Source organism: Solea solea, chromosome 17 (genome assembly GCF_958295425.1).
Source record: "Solea solea chromosome 17, fSolSol10.1, whole genome shotgun sequence".
NCBI classification, from domain to species: Eukaryota; Metazoa; Chordata; class Actinopteri; order Pleuronectiformes; family Soleidae; genus Solea; species Solea solea.
The window spans coordinates 10,680,043-10,702,477 of record NC_081150.1 but is presented as its reverse complement, the minus strand read 5'-3'; the positions used below and the strand labels follow the sequence as shown (position 1 = coordinate 10,702,477).

General features: G+C 40.5%; 2 protein-coding genes across 3 annotated transcripts in view; one reads left to right on the top strand and one right to left on the bottom strand.

The window, feature by feature from the left end:
• LOC131443659 (steroid hormone receptor ERR2-like) overlaps positions 1–22,435 on the bottom strand; it is a 105,180-nt gene that overhangs the window by 69,025 nt on the left and 13,720 nt on the right. Inside the window, exon 1 of one of the 2 annotated variants that reach the window (XM_058613482.1) lies at positions 18,695–18,711. The exons of the other annotated variant lie outside the window; for it this stretch is intronic. The gene's annotated coding sequence lies outside the window, so the exon portion shown is untranslated. Of the gene's footprint in view, positions 1–18,694; positions 18,712–22,435 lie in introns of those variants that run through there. 2 annotated transcript variants of the gene reach the window in all.
• LOC131443660 (transforming growth factor beta-3 proprotein-like) lies at positions 10,371–20,965 on the top strand. Its single transcript, XM_058613483.1, has 7 exons — positions 10,371–11,180; positions 15,401–15,564; positions 17,303–17,432; positions 17,566–17,673; positions 17,878–18,043; positions 18,180–18,333; positions 19,440–20,965. Exons 1-7 carry the CDS (start codon positions 10,841–10,843, stop codon positions 19,596–19,598), a joined length of 1,221 nt encoding a protein of 406 aa, XP_058469466.1. The 5' UTR covers positions 10,371–10,840; the 3' UTR covers positions 19,599–20,965.

The window sequence follows — 22,435 nt, the reverse complement described above, 5'->3', positions numbered from 1 at the left end:
GTAATGGATCAGATTCCACCGGGACATTTTGTCCTGTGCCTTCCTCTGTGTTCCGATTTTCCTCGGTAAAGAAATAAATAACAACAACATGGTGGAGTGCTCTTTCTGCTTTAAAAAAAAAAAAACACATCGGTATTTACCACGGCAGTAAAACGACTAGTAATCTCTAGTTATACACAGACTGACGTGGGCAGACAGTGGCACATTCTGACCTTCCAGCCAAACCACCTGACCACGCCGCTTTCAGCCCAGGCCACACAAATAACCAGGCTACTCAAACACTTGTCATCATCGCTCATCAGCATCTTGATTGTCCAGGAGGACATATCAGACGGAATGTCCACATACATCCAACAGCTTCTGATGTGACAGCAAGGGTTTATGGGATGGCAGCGCGCGAGACCCACCCGCTTCACCTTGACCCCACTGCCACACTTCCACCACCGCCGTTCCTCCCCGTCTCAGGCTCTCTGCTCTGACCTCATCATCCCGGGGCCTCTGGCCTCGCCTCTGACGGCTGAGTTATTACCATAATTACCCAAGAGGCATTGCAAGGAGCGGCCACGTGGCAGAGGCCGCCCATGTTTAACAGAATATTTGGGTGTTTTATCGGCTTTAACTCAGCCGGTGGGGCAGGCGAGAGGGGGTCCGGATGATAAGAAAACCACTCATGTGGGAAATGAAGAGGACCATTTCACAGACGGAACCAAGAAGGGGATGAAATATACTGTTAATGCAGCAGTGGCCAGTGCACATATGTCATATATTCTCCAGGACAAGGTGTAAATATGCTCATATATTCAGGCAGTGTCAAGCAGAAGGACTTCTGCTATCTAAAAAAAAAAAAAAAAAAAAAGGACTTTAAAACTTATTAAATGGAAAAAGTGCCTTTGTTGGTTTGTGTAAAGAGCAAATATTTGATGTTTTGAGGTGCAATGCAACACACAGCACCTGAACTGACAGACTAAAAGGGATTAGTTTATGGGATTTTTTTTTTGTTATTCAGTGTAACATTTAGGAGGGTTGACTGACATAAATGAATTACACTACCTATATGTATGTTTGTGTAATGTATAGTTGCTTTGAAATGTTAAAATGTTTTTGTAACATTTAAACTATAGGCTACTAGGAGTGAGGTGACTATAGACTATAGAGCAACTAGAACTGTAAAATACTGTCATTGTAAGAGCGTAAAACAGAGCTGTAACAATTCATTGTTTTAGGTCAATTAGGTTTATCTGACTTGTAAGTTGTGTTTTTAGTGTATTATCAAGTGTAGTTTTAGCAAGTTTCACTTTTCATACTGTATTGCACTTTGGACAATTGTTATTATGTGTAATGTAGTTTAACTTGTAGTTGTTATGAACTGTATATGCCTTTACATTTTAATGTGTTATGCCATTTTAACATGTAGTTCTGTGTTTAAGTGTAGCTTTTACGTGTTTGGTCATGTGTTATTATACTTCATGTTCATGTAAAAGCCCAACTCGGGACAGCAATAGCTATACACTCTACGTACAGCACAGCAGTTGCATTATTTGTATTGGAACTATATTAATGCTATTGTCCCTATTTAAATAAAATTCTATTCTAATATTCTATTCTAAGGCAAGGGTCTTGATTTATGTACGCTGGACACTGGACAGAGAGTGTGGTTCGTGTTTTGAAGTAGAAGGTGACTACATAAATAAAAAAATAATGGGAAATTTGCTTATTTCAATTAAGGGACGTACCTTAGCGGTATCTAATGATATGATACGATACACAATACATGGCCCACGATACCAATAATATCACGACGATACAACAACTGTGTAATGATCAATATATGGATATATAGCGATACATCACGATATCTGTCTGACTGAAGGAAACAAAACGTCCCTGACGAGTTAAAAGTGCAGGATTTCCCTATTTATTCACAACAAAAAAACAAAGTGCATGAAGTCTATGTATTTAACGTGGATGGAGCATCTCTTAACATAGATTCTCCCGCTGTGAACTCCCTCTTCTTCGGGCCAGGTAACTTCCTCCCAAAGTTTCCCTCATTCATTTGGGCCGCGCCACCAAGAGGTGACATCAAGTAGCGCGGCGAGTGAAACTGGCGGGCACTGTTTACTTTAATTTACGTATTAAAATATCTATATTTGCCCCGGAGTATCGATTATCATATTGCTCGAGGAAGGACGATGATTATGTCATCAAATCGATATTTTGGTCAACCGTAACATTCAAATCAAACCCAGCTATTCCTTCAAGAAATGTTATATTTAAACATTCTGGAGGAGGTTTTTACAGCAGCCTTTACTGTCCGCCGCGTCTATATTGCCTTGTCTAAAGAAAGCCAGGAGGCCATGCATATTCATACTGTTATAGAGTGAAAAGTACAGCTCATCCTGCCATACACAGGGCACAGGGGCCATTGGCCTCAGGCCAACTACACACAGAGGGACAAAGATCGTGTACAGTGAGCTCACACTCGTCCTCGTGCCTGTATTTAGATCTAAAAGCTCCGTTAAAGCCATACAGAGAAATACACACACACACACACACACACACAAGCACGCTCACCTGCTCAGAAAGGTCAACACATTAGCATTCCAATACATACAGTGTTCAGATTTTCCTAGTCTGGTATAGCTACCCATCAAACATGTCCAAGATGGCACTTAGCCGTGTGTGTCTGTGTCTTATTATGCAGACCCATCTGTGTGGGTTCAAAGGTCATGGCCAGGCCTGGCAGGGGCTACAGGTGAGCAGATGAGAACAGTGGGAGGTTCGGTTTAATTTAGCTAAGCACTACAGGATGTGATGCGCCCCTGTACCTGGGAAGGACAAGTTGAACTTTTCACACTGCTTCTCAGACTCATCAGTTCGGCGGACGGAAAGTTGAGGGAAAATGAGTAATAGAGATTTTCTTTTGGAGGATGTGTTTCTTTGTGGTTGCGTTTGATTTTGTGCGAGAGAAAAAGAATAGACGGGCGGACAAATGCACAAATCTACAATGACACGGATATCTGTCAACAGGTCTTTGTCTCTTAATCCCTTACTTTCCCATTTTTTTTCTCCTTTGACATACATCTATGCTCCCAATACAGACGCATTGAAAGACGACTGTCAGCAGTGTGTGTGTGTGCGCGTGCACGCGTGTGTGTGTATAATAGTGCGAGGGATAAAATCCCTAATCTGGCATGGACCAGCTTCCTGTCTAGACTCTGCATGAGGAGGCCAGCACTAGGCCAGCATGCAGAGGCTAGTGGTGTGTGTGTGTGTGTGTGTGTACTTGTATTTGCTACCTCTTCAGGATCTTTTCTGGCATAAATCCTGACCTTGTCAGGACCAGTAGTCCTCATGGAGACCAAAAACCTGGTCGCTCAATCCTCATTTCTGAGGAACTGGTTCAGTTTAGGCCCAGGATTTGAACAGTCGTTAGGTTAAGGTTAGGATTTGGCATTAACTAGTTAAGGTTAGGGTTAACGCTTCATTTAGGCTGTGCAAATTGTAGGGAAGTTGGTGCTTTTTAAGGATTAAGACTTGATTTTAGGTTTAGAATGACATTTAGGTGAGGTTAAAGTTGGAGTAAGGGGTTACAGAAGACAGAAATAATACAAAAAACAACATACATCTATTGTGCTTGTGTGCACACAAACCTACATTATGTCTTTGTCTTAGAGGATTTTCACGCTATCATCGTTCTTGTCCAAACCAGAGAACAGACATTAACCTGTGGCCTTACATATCTACCGTCCAATGTCTGTTTTTAATTGGACACTTTCCAGTAAAGTTCCTTTTTTGTTTCCTCTGTTATTTTGACACTCTTCTCTGCCACGCGTGCCAATGCTGCCGCGATTCCAAAAGCCAATTTCCTCATTACCCAACTTGCAGCACTTACGGGAATACAGAGGCGGGGGCGAGGAGAGTTAAATTTGGAGGGAAATGGAAAAAGGCCTGATGTGGTTTTCTCTAAAATTCCATACAAAGAGCAGTGATGAGCTGGAGAGGGACTGAAAGACTCATTCCCTGGCATTCCTAGATTCAGCTGATCAGCATTACAACAGCGAGCGTGATCGTGAACTTTTAGTTTATCTGCAGGAAAACATTCAGAAAGTCAAGTTACTGTGGTTTTGGTTACATAATTAAACGGAGCTGAATCATAACCACGTCGCTGTCGGGCCTCTTGTCATTAAACATTCACACACACTCAGGCGATTAGTAATCACAACAAGCCCGGCTGTCTTACTCTCACTGAGTGCTAATCAAAAAATGCTAAGTGTGTTTAGCTTAAGATTTAACACTATTTGTCTCGACGGTGAGTCAACATCATGGGTGTTGCTATTTCATATTCATTCCAAGTCACCCAATGACACCTTGTCCTCTGCTTTCCAAAAGGCCTTAACTCAGCAGATCACTAACCCCATGGAGCCAGATGTAAAGTGAACAGTCTTCACCTCTGTGACATCCGTCTGCTTCTATATGCCTTCTTACGAGTCCACAACAAAGTAGGACACCAACAAATGACACAAGTGACTGAAAGAAAATATTAATGTTCCTAAAAAACAACTGAAGTAATCAATATTTTGACTCAATTTAATATGAGCAAATCACAACTGTATATAAAGAGGCCACATACACAGAGATGAATGACTTTTCCTCTTATAAAGCTTCTCTTATTGCTTCATCCAAACATATGATCAAAGAACATAAACTTTATATTAAAAATACACAAATACAATTGGTACAATTGGTGATGTTGCTGCTGATTTCACAAAGCATGCGAGGGGGGCTGCACTTGTGTCGCTTCCGAGCGTCAGGACAAGCGAGATTACCGGGGGAAATGGTTAATATTGAATCAGCACGAGGCACAATGAGATTCTAAGAGTATGATGATATAATAATATATGAAATATCACCTCTTTCAGCCGTCACACCATCACAAAACACAGCTGACCGTTTCTCAATGCCACACACAATCTGAATGTTTCCTGCTCTGATTTTGACAAGTCACTAACCAGTATTTTCATAACTGATTTACTTGTTGATTATTTTCTTGATTAATCTAAAGTACTTGTCTTGTTTGGTTCATAAAAGGTCAGAAAATGTTGATTGTTTTTTTTTTTTTCAAACCTGGAAATGATGATGTTCTCAGATGTCTTGTTTAGTCCACAAAGCAAAAATTATTCAATTCATTTTGTTTAAATTATTTTAAAAAAAACTCTTTAACCAAATAATTGATTATCAAAATTGTTGACTTACTGATAATCAGTTAATTGAAAAACCTATACCTTAGGCACAGTGTGAAAGAAAACTTAAGTCGTTTTGAAGTCTTGACTTTTAAATATCACAGGAGGCTCAGTGGCCTAGTACTGTTTTATAGGATAAAAAACATTTAGCAACCACACAGTGTTTACATTAGAGCAAACGAAGCCTGCACTGGTGTGTTGTTGTAACAAAGATCCACGTGAAATCAAATGGTGTGGCAAAATTTAGAGAACAGAATCCCGAGCATGTAAAAGAATGGACTTAAAGCAAACCTGGACACACTTGTGAGTGCACTATATTGAAAATATTTCCAGAGTTAATATTCTGACTCATTTTGGAGCCGACGCCGGCACAGTATTAGATTTAGGACAGGAGCAAGATAAGGACATCATTCTCAGACACAACAAACATGAGTTTTCCTGATGCCACGTGACCTCACTTTCAGTCACCGTCTAGCCAGCGCGGTACTCCTTTCCTATGTACATGTATTAAGAAAAGAAAAGTGATGACTAACACAGATGTCGGAGCAATCAAATGAGTCATTGGAGTTGTGCTGCTATGACATATACATCATTGTCTCCGCTGCTGTGGGTTTTAGGGGTCTCCTGTTAGCATTCCTGTCCAAGTGACTCCCAAAGAATGACTCATAGGCTTGTTACCCCCAGACAAAGCAGACTTCACGGAGCTGTAGTAGGGAATTCTGGGAGGATGCTGATTAGTATTTGGGGTTTGTCTGACTCCGTCTAGCCAGTCTTACGCAGCCTGACTGTCTGTAAGTGTGTTTATTGTGGCAGACGGTTAAGTCTTTCTCCTCTATGGAACCATGATAAAATCTGAAAACCCCCCCAAAAAAAAAAAAAAATAAGTGTTTTATGTTCTATAAACACAACAGTCTGCAATCATCCGACGGCTACACACAAGGACACGTGTGATTCCACAGACGAGTCCAGTCAGCAGGAATCCAACCTACATTACAGGGAAAAAAGAGGACATTTTTCTCCATACCGCCACCACCATGTGTTTTTTGTTTTCATCCTTCGGAGCTGCAGCTGCATTCCTTTGCTGTGTGTTGCACTAGACGGGGAGATTGCCGGAGAGTGACTCACTAAAACCTGACCCAGCAGTGAGGTAATCACTGGAGGACTTTTGGAGTAAAAGTGAACTCTGATGGTGATGTCTGGGATCATGTCTAGGAATCCCCAGACAGTTTCGGCTGCTACAGTGTATGTGTGTGTCAGGGTCCCGCTGATGGTGCGTTCATGGCCTCTGGATGAAGACACCAAACCCATTACAGCATCTCTCCACACACACACACACAGCGGTGATAAGACAAACGGAAATACTGTGCACGCTCAACCTCAAAGTGCGGCTGGTATTTATTAATGTACAACTCTTCCTTCATCTTTGACAAGAGTGGAGAGACAACAGATGCACATTCACACGTGAACCGCTTTATTTGAACATTACATGACGGCTTAACTCACTTATTTTTTAAGAAATTATCGTCTTAATAAATGTAACCTTCACACTCACAAAAACAACAACTTTTTAAAGTTCACCCCACATTTTTGGGGTTGTTGAATGCAGGACATTTTTTTTTGCAAGTATAAATAGCTGCTTGAAATGTTAATTGTCTCTGCGCTCATGTCTGTGTACAGAGAGACAGTAGACATTGTTTGTTATGCAGCATCACCTGCTGGCTTAGTGGAGAACTGCCAACATTACAGGAAGAGCCAAACGTTGGGACAGATACTCCAACACTGCAGATGTACATACATGTCAACACTTTTATATATATATACATATATATATATATATATATATATATATATATATTAGAGCTACAACTAATGATTATTTTCATAATCGGTTAATCTGTCGATTATTTTCTCGATGAATCGCTTGGTCAGTAAAATATCAGGAAAACTTAAAAAATGTTGATCGGTGTTCGTCAAACCTGGAAATGATGATGATCTCAAATGTATTGTTTTGTCCACAAACCAAAATGATTAACTATTAATGATTTCTCTGTTATCCAGAGCAAAGAAATGAAGAAATTACCCACATTTAAAAGCTTAAACAATCGAAAATCTTGTTTTAATCATGAAAAAAGCTTCAAACCGATTAATCGATTATCAAAATAGTTGCTGATTAATTAATAATCCATAATCCATTAATAATCAATTAATCGATTAATTGTTTCAGCTCTAACATATACATATATACACATATATACATATATACATATACATATATATATATACATACACATATATATGTATGTATATATATATATATATATATATATATATATATACATACATACATACATACATACATATATATATATATATATATATATATATATAGTATATAAATAACAAAAATCGACAAAGGTGGAGGTATTCACTAGTGTTGTGAATCTCACGATTCTATTAAATTCAGATTCGAGCTGCTAATTTCAGGGTCTACTCTGGTAGCTTTCACATTTCGGAAAGGGCAACACAAACACGAGCAAATGCCAGAAAATGTTTTTTACATTTAAGCTGAACTTGCACAAATATCCTGGGTATAACCTGAAAAAGTGTGGATATATACCAGAGCCAAGGGCCTTTGTTTGCTACTATGCTGCAAGAGTGCAGGTCTATTCTAAACCGTTTGAATCCATTTAGAATCTTTGATTGTTGTTTTGTTTGACATCTCTAGTTTCCACTGGAATGTGCCACCAACAGTAGAAAATGAAAGACCATCCTAAAAGGACAAAAACACGATACTTAATCACACACAAATGACATTAACTTCGTGCTACCATGTTCCTAAACTATGACAACTCAAAAACAAGATAAGCCTTGAGCAACGCAAGAGAACCGAGGACTGTGGGAAAGTGGCTGATGGATACCAGGGACCTGGATGTTTGTCCTAAAATAGTCCGACAAAGTCGATGAAGAAATCTCGATCCCTGCCCATTCTCAGATCACAAAAAGCCCCCAAACAACCATTTTGGTCCATTTTGGGTTTCGGATTCCGCATAAATCACGAAACCAAACTTATGAATGAAGACATTTCAGCCAGAGCCTGGAGCGACATTACTGGAAACCAATCTCCAAAAAGAGAAAAGCAAAACTGTTCCTGCGACCAAAGTATCAAAGAAAACAGATACTATGGAGCGTAATCATCATCAACAAACAAAACAGGGCATTTATTGTGTGCCTGTTTAAACAGCACAATGGAGCTTTATTGCAACTGATATTTATAGTGCGTGAGGCCACAAACGAGCGATTCAAGTTCATATTTATGCAACTGCAAACGAAACAAAAGAAATCGGACATTCTTAAAAGCCCCATAAAAGAAACCACAATCTTTCGGCAACATTTGACAATAAAAGACAACATAATAGAAATTGTACAATAATGTAAAACTCGACTGTGTTAATCTCCACGGGAACTTTGATATGTGATGCAAAGTTAAATATTTACCAAGTTTGGACATTTTATAAAGTTCATTCCTACGATGAACATAGAAGCAGGAGAAACATAGTGAAATACCAGACCCCATGTCTGGGTTCGGACCTCCAGTGGTGGAGTGAACTTTGACCTAAAGTGGGTCTGAGAAATGTGGATAAGCTCGAGGAACAGAGATAAAACCAGACGGTGGTGCGGCAAAAGATAAAACAACTTAAGGGCCTGCGAATAAACCGTCCGACATCAGAGTAGAAAAATGAATCCTGTGTGGATGGCGGTTTGCAGAGGGCATGGGAAAATCTGCCTGGAAACTGAGGAAGAGTCGCCTCTTTTGAACTGTGACGCGAGACCACATGGCCAGAATGTAAAGTCTGAAAGGATTTGTGTAATCGGAGTTCAGCAACTGACAACAGCAGTTGTCCTCTAGAGTGTGGGTCTTTGTGAGGACACTCCATCCATGTCCAAGAGAAGACACAAAGTGAATTATATCAAATCATAATTATGGAAAAGTCTATGTCTACAAAGCCCCATAAATTGTTTGATGTATGGTTGCTTACAACTTAAGTAACTTTAGAGAAACATTGAATTTAAGTCAGGGTGGCCAAATATTTCCCTTAGATTAGACTTTGTGTTTGTCAAGTTTTAATTTTTCCAAGAGAACTAGAGAAAACACTCAGAGAAAGCACAAACCTCCACAATGGCCTCTCAGTTTTCCAGATCCACATCACCACCAGAATCTAAACATTTCTCCCTTTAGCCATAATTTACATCCCTGGAAGTTTAAACAAAACTCAAAAGTCTTTTACTTTTAAATTACACTGCAACAGAAATAGAAAGACAGACACATGGCCAAGAAAACACCCAGACACAAAGGGGCATAATTCCCACTTTGGGACGTAACTGTACACTATAAAAGCCTTTGATCGTTGTCCACAAAGATGCTAATGTTCTGTCGTAATTTCTTTGGAAGAAACTGCCTTTGAAAAGGAGTCGGTGAGGAAAAGGAAACGTGAACGAACAAGAGACGGCGGCAGAGGCAGAATCTTGATCCAGACACCTTCATTTAATTTAATAGACTGAAGTTTGAAGCTATATAGAATAAAAAGCTTGATTATCACATGCATATTTAATATGAATGCACTTTGCATCGGACATGACAGTAATCTAAATAAAAGAAAAAGAATTTCTTGGATTAGATCAGATTAAGTCGATTACTGGGAGTACCGCAGCTGGCCACTAGAGGGCGGACGACCCAGACTACAACCAAACCTGCATAATGAAACAGCGGAGACCTGAAAAAGATCTACACTGACTGTACTAATTTAAACATTATGATTAAAAAACAAAACAATGAAAGAGTGTTTTATTATAAGAGAGAAATATTGGCCTTAATAATAAACCTGTAACTTTCCAACTTCACATAAAAGCACGTGGTGAAAAGAGTGGTCAGAAAGTTAAACAGTAGCCTCTTTTACATATTCATTAGTCTGGTGAGAGTTTATGTCTGGTGTATCGCAGTGAGCGCTGACGATGATGATGATGATGATGATGATCCGGTCTCTCCCCGGTCTCGCGCTGCGGTCCCTCCTCCATCAAACGTCAGAAACTAAACTGGTATAAAACGCCCGCGAGGCCACAGCGAGCGCTCAAAGTCGTATATACCTCGTGAACCTGACAGCCTGCGGTCCGCATCCTCACGCGCAGACAACTCAATTAAAGAGGCTGGAGGTTTTTAATGTGAAGGAAAGCGAGGAGAGACGCGTCAAACTGCGGGACGAGCGCGAACCCACAGGACTGCGCACAAGAATGCAAAAGACAAGTCCGCTTCTCGCCACAGTGACATTTGTGCTGGATACTTTTCATATATGTGGGAGAGTTTCTTCTGCTCGGGACTCTGAATTGGTTCATGTCTAATGGGCGAAAACACACTTGGATTTCTGCTGACAGTAACAGGGACTGCCAAGAGAAAACGAATGAAGTGAGGAGTCCCCCCCCCCCCACCACCCCCTCATCAACAGCTCCGAAAAAGCCAAATCAGCTGAAACTGCAGGCAAAGTGACATCAAGCCGAGTCTGCACCTTTCTGCCGAACTCTAACCCGAACCAAATGCGGAGAGAAAGATGCATTTGGGCAAAGCTTTACTGTTCGTCCTCCTCCTCAACTGCGCAACTCTGAGCTCCTGCCTGTCAACTTGTGCCACAGTGGACATCGACCACGTCAAAAGGAAGCGGGTCGAGGCGATACGAGGTCAGATACTGAGCAAACTGCGACTGACGAATCCTCCACACTCCCTCGGACCGAGTAAAATCCCTTATCAAATCCAAGCATTGTATAACAGCACCAAGGAGCTCCTGGAGCAGCTCGGGAGGGACCGGCAGCAGAGCTGCGGTCAGGACAACACAGAGACAGAGTACTATGCCAAAGAGATATACAAATTCGACATGGTCACGCCAGAGAGCAGTAAGTATCCCAGCTCCTCGAGCAGCCAACTTTCTATCACGTTATTGTGCCTTGATTGTCAGTAATCAGGGCATCCATTGTGCGTAATTACGCACCGACTGGAGAGGCAGACGCGTCAAAACTCACGACTGCGGTTTGGTTTCTATGTCATGTAGCTTGTAGCTGAGTAACTGTTGGTCTGCTGCACAATAAAGAATAACTTTAGACAATTAAAAAAAAAACACAGGTTTAGTAATAATTATTGGGGGTTCTACAAAATAGTATAATATATATGTAGCATTACAAATTTAAATACCTTATTATTATTATACTTTTTAATTTAAGGGTCTCCTTTCTTTCATCATTCTCTGAGAAACTGTGACGTCAACTTCCCATTCTGTTAAACTGAGAACTGAACATGATGTGTGTGTGTGCACTGAGAGGATGTGCTTTGTTCCTGTAACACTCGCCAACCTGTTTTAACCCTGTACCAGTGTTCCAGGAAAGACACTCTCCTCCTCCTCCTCCTTCTCTTACTCCTGACTCCTGACTCCTGACTCCACACTCCCCCCCCCCCCCTTTTTCTCTGTGGATCCTGTCCCTCTCCCCCAGATGTTCCCATTTCCTTTCCAGTCAGGCCCAAATGAGAGGGACATCTGCCCGTGCAGGCCAGAGGGGGATGCCTTTAAGGGAAGGAGTATAGGAAAAGTTAGCAGAGGTGGACAGGAAAAGTTAGATGATGGAAGGACCTCCCCATTAGCCTAATTAGGGGATCCCTGTATCTCCCACAGAGTCTGGTTTTACAGGAGGAGTGGGGACGCCTGAAGCCCACAGATGCTTCATTAGAGACAGAGCTCTAAGTGACCCCACTGCATGTCTCATGGGTGGCCCACGAGGATGACATCACTAACTGCAGCGCTCAGGTTTAACTTTGCTAAATTGAGTGTGAAACTGAGCCAGCGTCCATCCCCATAAAGACAAAATGATTTCATGGTGCCATGATTTTGTTGCAAATACATTTTCTGCTATAATTTGCATCAGAGACTTTCTTTTTCCCTCTGTGGATTGAAAAGCTATATGAAGTGGAAGCAGAAAACCTGTGCAGAGGGACATGTGTCAACACTTTGACAGCATGTGGTCCAACGGAGTCGGGATTACTCAGAAAGTACAACAAAGTAAAAAGTGTGTGTGTGTGTGAGTGTGTGAGAGCCAAGCCAAGACCATTGCATCACAGCTCCTTTGAAATCAACAGGTGTTTTTCAAAAGACCTTATTTTTCCCCCTCAGCGATGATCTGTTTTGAATCTCACAAAATAATGGACTTGAAAAAATGGCAGAGTAGTAGTTGCCACTAGTGTGTGTGTGTGTCGGTACAAACATGTAAGATTACATGCATGCGTGTGTGAGTGAAGACCACTTATTAGTAATCGATAACTAAATTCATCGTCAACTATTTTCATAATGGATTAAGTGTTTTTTAAAGAACTAAAACAAATGTTCTGATTTAACAGCTTCTTAAATGGGAAAGTTTTATTTTTACCTTTTTGGTTTGTGGACAAAACAAATATCATTTGAAACATTCAACATTATTGTTTTTCAACATTTTATGAACCAAATAATGACTTGATTACTTGAAACTTAAATGGGAAAATGGCAGAGAAAGACTGTAGCAGAGCTGAACTGTTACATTAAATTAGTGACATGTGTCCTAGCCATCATTTCTACATGGATACATAAAATGGGCACAACCTAATATTACCTTATTTTACTTTTTCACATCTATTAAGCATTTTGTAAAGCATCAAATGTGATGTCATAACAAGAGTTATGCAAATGGTCAGTAGCTTTTTAAAGTACATACACAGATTAATTGTCCTGAACTCTACTCTGGCAATGGCTTAATCAGTTAAATGGCAGTAAACAAAGGTAATCTGAGAGATTGACTCAAAATGTAATGAGTAAATGAATGAAATATTGTGATTTGTGTGAATAACTACATTGTTATATGTAGTAGAGCTTCCTTTGTTGCTGCTTCCTTTGTTGCACACACAGGCCCTCAAACCTTATGGATATTACCCAATAGAGCAGGATGATGTGTGAACACTAATGTCTGGATTAGTCGAACCCGACATTAAACAGACTCTATGCCACCAGCTACCCGGTACAAAGTCTGTGTTATGTCGGATTGAGCAATTGTGAGAATAGAGCATCTTATTGTGTAAGAAATGCACAGTGAGTGAATGCTGGTGGTGTTTCGGTTGTGCCTCCTCTTCAAGCTCCCCTCGCACACTCGCTCTTGTTTATGCCAAACCTAGTATTTCCAGGAGGTGGACCAAGGTTGAGTCAGAAAATGTCAGGTTTTATGCTGCACGTGTGAAAAGGGAACTAGACTGATGACAAGTGTGTTTACACGAGATGATTCACTTACAAAAAAGAAAGTCCAGTGTATAAGAATTAGTGACATCTACTGGTGAGACTGCAGGCTAACTTCAGGGAACTATGGTGACCTTTCTCCACTTTCTCTGCCGTTTCCTCTTCATTCTTTGTTTGTTTCTGCATCAGGTTTTAAACACATTGATGGGTAGTATATATTTCATTCTTCCAAGATGCCCAAAAGGGAACTACTTCATTTTATTTAAGCTAAGCTTGGTAGGAATTTTAGTGTAAGTGTAATATATGCAATTAGAGGTTAAAAAAAATCAAAATCATTTGAGGACCCAACCATGCCCTATTGTGTTGTAGAAAATTACAATACAAACATTGGGTTACAGACACCTTGGGTTGTTACTTCTTTGTGATATAGCAGAGGTAGAGTGTAGGCTTTGTGTATTATTTCCCCCCCGAGACACACACTCACACCACAAACTCAACTTTTCTTCGTGTCTCAGAAACCATCGGTCTTATTGGTGGATGTGAGGCAGCGCTGTGAAAACACAAACCCGTGACAGGTGCAAATGAAGCAGAAAGCTGACGGGAGACTAGCGAATTACTGCACTGAGATATCAGAATATCAGAAACACTTCCTTTTATAGCGCGGTGCACGTACAGTCTGGCAAATGTCAACCAAGTGGTCGGGCTGTGGGGCAGTCGTCATGGTCAGCAGGCGTTTGGGGGCCAAAAAGTCAATCAGTGAGACCGAGGATGGAAGGTTTTTTTTTTTGATACCCAGAGACCAGGAAGATGATGTCATACTCGGGCTCAATAATATTGGTATTTCAACTCCAGCATTTTCATTTACACCAAATATAGACAAAAACAGAGAGGAATTCTGATAAGGCGGGCAACAGCACTAATCATTCCACTGTGAGCTGAGGAACTGAGTGCCAGTCACTAAAGACCCAGTAAACCACGGTTTAGGTGCAACTATAGGTTTATAATATAACTGACATGTTACACTATACCTCTATCGTCCTTGATACAGTAAATTGTGACACCAGTGCGGTTTCCCTCAATTAGCCATAAATTATAGAAGTATTACCTACATTTTGTTGTGACGGAGATGGCCTGAAACACCGTGTAATAAGGTATAACTGAAAAGACCGAAGCCCAAACACAGTAACTGTTAGAGTGAATTTTCAAGTCAAATGGCTGTACTTTTCATAAGGTTAAGCATAATTGATTAATTCATTGTTAAGGCTTTGATTTGTCCTCCTTACTTTACCCAATAATCTGTTCTAAAGTCCTATCATAATGTTTTTTTTTTTCCCTATTTAATTCATAGCCTTTAATGTGAACCTCAGATATTAATGTAATTATAAATGACAAAGAAGCAGGGATTTAAAAAAAATAGTGATGAGAAGTAAAAAAAAAATGATTAGAACCTGACTATAAATGGGCTGTTGCAGCACAATATTAGATGAAATATCAAATATGTACATTTTTCATTATACATGGCTCACTAAATGTGGCCATAAAGAGACTCTAAAGCTTTTGTTTTTTTCATATTAAACATTCTGATGTGACAATAGTCACTAAATCAAGTAAATGATGTGTGATTTCTACTTCCATTTAGCCGTTTTTTTGTGCTTTCTGGCCTTGAAATAAATAGTTAGCTGCAAAAATGGCTCACACCAGAGAAACATTAAATTTAATCTCTGAGATATGGAGGAGATTACATGCATGAGCATCTGTGATGTGGCAGTTGTCGACATACACTGTTGGTTTTGCATCAGATCTGATAAGACGTTTGGGGGTTTTTTTCTGCCTGTTCTCGCCACTGAACTTGTATTTTCTGTGTTCCAGACGATGTGCACTACTGCCTAAAAGGCAGCACCTCCAAGGTTTTCCGCTTCAACGTCTCTGCCATGGAAAGGAACTCGACCAACCTTTTCAGAGCCGAGTTTCGAGCTCTGCGGGTGCCAAACTTCAATGCCAAGAGGAATGAACAGAGGATTGAGCTCTACCAGGTGTGTGAAGATACAGTTTTCTCAACCTTACACATAGATCAAAGGCGAAACTCGCGGTCGAGGCATTGATGTAATCTCTCTGTGCAAAAAAAATTATTATTATATTCTAATCTGCCAAGAATCCGTTCAGGCCCTAATAGACAAAAAGAGCCAAAGACAACCAGATTGTGGTTTGAGGCGTGGGTAACAGCCAGGACAAAAGCCAAAGAAGTTCAACAGGCCTGCAGAGTGTTAGATGAAGTGGGACAGGGTTTCTGTTAGTGCAGCACTGGCAGGCCACATCCATCATGGTTTTTACCATTCAGTCCTCAAAAGTTAATTAAAATGGGCTCTGGTCTGCTGAGTGTTGAAAGGTGCCAGCCACTCTTTAAAGCACTGGTGTCGACATCTTCAAGTCCAGATCGAATATAAAGATACAAATATAAAGGGTGACAGATATTGTGACTGGGCTACGATTCAAAGTTGGCGCAACTGATAATGTTTGCATCTCAACTGTCCTTTTCTCAAAATATGTCCAAATCAGAAATATTTTCTTTGGAATCGAAACATATTTTCTCTTCTGAGGAGCAGACTGTGGGCCACTGAATGTTTGCAGCACTGCAGTGTTTCTCTATTTGGATGATTGTGATTCTTTTTACACAATGTGTATTTGAAACGAGAGAAATCTCACCACTGAAATGTCATTGAATCATCACCAGTGTGTTGCCCAACCACACACTCAGTCATTGTTATGCAGGGCAGCAGCAGCAGCAGCAGCAGCGGGCAGGTGCCTTAATTCGACTCAAGAAAAAAGTCTTTTTTAGTGCAGCTTTTAAATGTTTTGGAAGAACAAGAGAGAAGAGTATCACATTCAGTGATGGATGGAAGTGTATGAAAGTGAAATGCACCAAAAACCACACTGTGAAAGATAAAATGGTGCTTTAGTACTGGCAGCATGGGTGAATATGGTGCTGCTGCTGCTGCTTGTTATATTTCACTTCTGAGGGATATTTTTTCTGGTTAATAAATACATTCTTGCGTTTTCATATTTGGTCACATTTTTGTGTATCGCAAGTTCAAATCTGCATCTGTTGAGCTGTTTTGCTGCGGACACAGGTCAAGAGCGGCACTTGTAATTTACTTTTATAGGTTATAGATTTCCAACAGAACACACGCGGCAACCACAGCGTTTCTATTTAAGCGAAGGCTATGAAACTAAAAACATTTTTTTTTATATACATATATTTAGGATGAACAAAAATGTCTGTGGCTGAAAGTGAAAACTGAAAGAAACGTTCAATTCTGTAGTTTTTGCACAAGTGTTCTTTTAGCCTCACACTTATTGATTATAACTTTCCCAATCATATTACGACTTGGACGTTGAAGTTAAAGGTCCAGTGTGTAAGAATAAGTGATCCAATGGGGCAGATTGTAACAAAAAAGTGGCCTTCACATTCCATAATATTACCACATTATACAAACACACAGCACTTGTGGGTAGTATATTCAATTTCTGCCAATAAACCCTCCTTAATGTTACACACCGGACCTTTAAGCTGGTAATTGTGGAAAATCCTAATATGACATCGCGGTGCCATAAACACAGTCTTAAGCCATTAGCACCGTTTGTTATTTTGTTTTATATTATTTTTCCCCCCTTTATATAATCCGTCTGGTGTCTACACGTAAGATGTAGTGTACTATTATTATTATACGTATATTATTATTATATGTAATGTAATTTATTACGGCCTTACAGATCGTGAAGCCAAACGAACACATCACAAAGCAGCGCTACATTGCGGCTAAGAACGTGCTGACCAGAGGAACTCCAGAGTGGATCACCTTCGACGTGACCGACACTGTGAGGGAGTGGCTGATGAACAGAGGTGAGACTGAGGTCACTGTCATAACTGTCGTTATTGCCCCAAAACTATCACAGATCCTAACGTTGATTCAGACATTTGAACTGAGAAACAACTTTTCTTTTCTTTTTGTTTTTGTGGTCTCGTTTGTCATCAGGAACTAACATGGGCTTGGAAATCAGCGTGCACTGCCCCTGCCACACCTTCAACCCAAACGGTGACATCATTGATAATGAGAAGGAGGTGCTGGAGGTGAAGTTCAAAGGTGGCCTTCAACAACATTTTGTCATATAATTACAGCATTTATGCTTCTTTCAATTTAGAGCTCATGCAGTCCCTATTGTCCCCATAATTTACATGATTTAGTCTTGAATTATTCTGGTAATTCATTATATGGAGGTTGACCTAGTCACTGAATCAAGTAGACTTTGGTTTAATTGGAGTCTTGATCTTGTCTGTAATAACTAAGGCGTGGATGAAGACGACGAGCAGAGTCGCTGGGATCTGGATCAACAGAAGAAGAAGAAGGAGCAGGTCCTGCCGCACCTCATCCTCATGATGATTCCCCCTCACCGCCTGGACACTCAGCACACGCGCCGACGCAAGAGAGCACTGGATACAAAATACTGTTTCTCGTAAGGCCACGCAGAAAAAAGCCGTTATGTGTGCATGCACCAGATTCTCAATAAGAGAACGTAAACTATGATGTAGGGGGGGACTATGATGTGGGGGGGGCTGACTTTGTTCTTGCCACGTTTCTGCCCGTCACAGAAACACAGAGGAGAGCTGCTGCGTTCGCAAGCTTCACATCGATTTTCGCCGGGACTTGGACTGGAAGTGGATCCATGAGCCGAGTGGGTATGACGCCAACTACTGCTCTGGGCCCTGCCCTTACCTAAGGAGCTCAGATACAACACACAGCTCGGTAAGTTTCTCATTGTTTGTAAGCTTATTCATGCATTTTATATTACGAATGAACAGATCAAAATGTGGCCTCCTCTATTGCCCACAATGACCTGTACCTGTACAATGGCTAATACAAATAAGAGTTGAGTTGGATGTGATGTTATACACACTGCCGTATGCCTCAGGTAAACGACAATACCCGACTTTGGCCCCCTGTTACCGAAGCAGTGAGTAGAACGTAGCGAGCGAGTTGTTGGAGTTTGTCTCCCGGCACAACGACAACTCCAAGAAAAACCTCAGCAAAAAAACTTGTATCAAGCACCAGGCCAAACAGGAAAGTAACTGACACAGTGCAAAGACTTAAGAGTCGCTTCAGTTACCTTGTCAGTGAGTGAAATACTGCAGCCATCGCGAGGACCTGCAAAGCACGAGCAGAGCGACGAGGCTGCAGTTCAGTTAGAGTACGACGTTCCACACAAAAACTAGATTTTCTCCCTCATTAGTTCAAGTCACGCAGGTACGGCACATACACATCGTATTGTATTTAAACCCCGATACTGTTAACACTAACAAAACAAAACAGAAAAATAATAACCCACACAGACCTAAATAGACAGAGAACACAAACAATGAGCCACCACTTAAATAAGCAGCAGCTTGAAAAGATTAGCAACTAATGTCTTTCTTTTTTCTTTTTTTTTTACTTTTCTCTGTGAATAATTCGTAGTGAAGAAACAGTCTCTATAAGAAAACTGTCAACACCGTGAGGTTTATTCTTGACCTTGAGATGAACTTTCAGCCACTTTTAGCTTCTCTGGCTGAGCGACAACACCACTGAAAACAGAACAGGCCTCAGTTGCAGACAAGCACTTTGCACATGTTTAATGTTCCAGAAAAGTTGGGGAAACAAAGGAGAAATTATTTGTTTAGTAAGTCATCCACAAATCGCCGTGTGAATTTTGACTTGCGCATCTCTGTATTTACAGTCATGAGGTCTCACTGTTCCACTGAACGCGCCAGTAAATTATGGAGATTTCATCACTCCATAGATAAGACGCGGGGTTGCACAACTGTAAATACAACTGAAAACTGAGTTTTGGTCTCTCCCGTGTGTTTTTCCCATAGCTGCTGAGCCTGTACAACACTCTGAATCCAGAGGCATCGGCCGCCCCCTGCTGTGTTCCCCAAGACCTGGAACCTCTCACTATACTCTACTACTCTGGACGAACCCCCAAAGTGGAGCAGCTCTCCAACATGATTGTCAAGTCCTGCAAGTGTAGCTGAGAAAGACACTGACAGGCAGAAGTAGTGTGGCTTGATTTAACTAGGTACTGACCGTGAAACCCATGCTCGTTGACTTTTGGACTCTTAGCTGTGACAAATACTTAAACTGACCCTGTGGACTCGTGGCTTAAATCTGAAAACCACTCTGGAGGTAAAACTTCTTTTTTTTTGATTTTCTTAAAACTTGAGGTCATCCATTTCTTCTCTTTGTGTAATTTTCCCCCTCACCTGCTCGGTCTTTTCTAAATGACTCGTAGTTATTTTGACCAAACCAGTCTTACAAATCAAGGTATGATCTTAAAATATTGTTGTCTAGATTTGTGAAAATGGACCATGCACTTAAAGCTAGATTAAAAATAAAAAACCTACGAACGACTGACAGAGACTTACTCTGTGCTCTATTTGCTACATCAGATATTCCACAAAGTTCAAGTCTACACTTTCAGTAGAGCAGCTCTTCCTGTTTCTAGCCTCGGAACGGTTTTGTTAATAGTCACAAATATAGATGGTGCTCTCCTGAACGACTCAAGAGTCCTTTCAGGCTGGATTCTTCCTTAGGCTTGCCTTAAGCTCCCTTCCCTTCAAAGAGTGGGCATTATCTTCAATCACAAAAGGAGAAAGGACAGACTTGCTGCTGTATCCAAAGCCATAGCTGTGGTCAGGGAAAAGGAGAGCGGAGAGAAAGAACGCCTGTAGGATTTGCAATGGAAAGTGAATGAACAAAGAAGTTGAGCCAAGCTTTTTTTTTTTTTTTTTTTTTATTTGGCCAGCCAGCAGCAATGGCCCTTTTTTCAGTGCATCTAATATAATGGGTGGAGAAAGACGAAGAAGAAGAAGAAGAAGGAGAAGGAGAAGAAGAAGGAGGAGGAGAAGAAGAAGAAGAAGAAGAAGGGACCTGTATGCAAGGGAGGAACAGTGATGGAAAGTAGCCATGTGCACACTGCCTGCCATTCACTGGAAGTTTTTATCCCTAACAGGTTCAGATTATTTTTGGGACATCAAAGAATATACTGGAAAAGAAAAAAAGTATTATGCAACAGTTTTTTTTATGGGATTTCTTTTGCATTAATAGCAGATTTGCTCTGTTATGCAACGTGTCATATAGTGATTGTTTCACGAACTGGGACAAGAAAAGTGACGCATCTCCATTGGTAGGAACACTTTTAATATGGTATGCCGTGAGAGTACTGGTTTTTTTTTGTTGTTTTTTTCATTCTGTTTTAGGAGAAACGTGCAACGTGTTTGTGCCTGAACAAATCAGTCTGACCTGTTCCATTTGATTCATATTTGACTCAAGTTTTTTTTTGTGTGTGTGTGTGTTAAAAGTTGTCCAATATTCCCAGAAAGGGAAAAAAAAATAAAAGAAATCAGACCACTCTTTTCCAGCAATGACTGGAAATCTAATGATATTTAAAATGCAGCTGTTTATTCCTCTTTCTTGAGAATTTTTTTTTATTTTTAAATCATACTATCCCAATCAACTCACCTGTCACCTTTCACTCCAGTCAGCTGACACGTGCATGTGTTAGCAGTCTTTCATTCTTTCATTCCCTGTGCTCTGTCTCTGTTTGTGTCGGTGCTTCTTTTACGGTGTAAAGCCCCAGTGGAACAACAGGGAACAACGAGGGAGAAGTCAGAACACGACAGTGGCTGGATGTTACAGTTAGACCTCATTTTTTCAGAGTCAGGAAAGCGATGCTGAATCCCTGTACTGTTCGACAATGATCCAGTCAGAGTTGGTGATGTTTTGTTGTTGTTTTTTTTTCTGTTGTTTTTTTGGGCAGTGATATTGTGTTGGGATGACTTGTTGATTGTGATCGTTATTAAAAAAAAAAAAAAAAAAAGACAACATGCAAAACCCGCGTGAGCTCTTCTTAAGCCGCACAAGAGAATCACACACAAAAACAATCACATGTCGGACATCTGTGAAAACATTTCACTCCAAATTAGGCGATGATTAATTCACCCACTGGTCTTCTTGTCTGCCGTATGGAAATGCCATTTAAAAGGCTATTTTCTCGTAATGTTTTGGTTACATACAAACATCATTTTTCTTAGTTGAATTTCACCAGTCCCACCTGTTTCCTGCAGGCACATGCAGCAACCTTTTTTTTTCTTTTTTAATACCAGAGTAATAAATTCAACGTTGCTTGCTCTGGAATTGCTGCTTAACAGCTTTCCCAGGCAAAAAGCAATTACTCTTATTTTCAGAGCGCATTAATGTGCAGACCTCTCTTTTATTTTCTTATTTTTCATAAAACGGTTAGTATAAATCACACATAAACCTGAGCTACGCTTTACACATTTTGATTGCACCTTCCAGGTGTTAATCCCCCTCCTGCATGACCCAGCGCTCCATCCTTTTAGTTTGTTCATCAGAGCGGCGTACAGCGCTAATGTTCTGTTTGAACTTTGACCTCCTGGAAAAGAGCTTCAGAGCACCTGGACTATAATGACTTTATTATTGCTTAACTGTAAATGTCTGAAAATTCTCTATCAGAGAGTAAAAGATCCTTGAATATTTATGATTTTATGAACTGCAAGATTGACGACTTATGTAAAATACATTATAAACTTTAAGTGAAGAGAAAAAGCAGCCAGTTTGACCCTAAACCAAAGTTTGTTCTTAATAATGACCTAAAAGTTTTACTAATGTAAATTGTTGCACTTTAAAAAGTGGACGTGTTGGCCGCGACTGAATTTCAATCCCCCGCACAGATAAGAAGCAGCGGAAAGAGGAGAGGGCATTAGGATGAACTAATATGGACTGACAAGTGAGCAGGGAGAATTTCCTTTCTCTGTGGGCCCGTTATTGTTCCCTGTCACAAACAATCAGA

What these genes read in the sequence shown, in the direction of transcription:
- LOC131443660 (XM_058613483.1), top strand. Translation starts at nt 10,841, where the DNA reads ATGCATTTGGGCAAAGCTTTACTGTTCGTCCTCCTCCTCAACTGCGCA. An exon ending in AGAGGATTGAGCTCTACCAG is followed by an intron (nt 15,565 to 17,302) that starts GTGTGTGAAGAT and finishes ACGGCCTTACAG; the next exon opens with ATCGTGAAGCCAAACGAACA. An exon ending in GGAGTGGCTGATGAACAGAG is followed by an intron (nt 17,433 to 17,565) that starts GTGAGACTGAGG and finishes GTTTGTCATCAG; the next exon opens with GAACTAACATGGGCTTGGAA.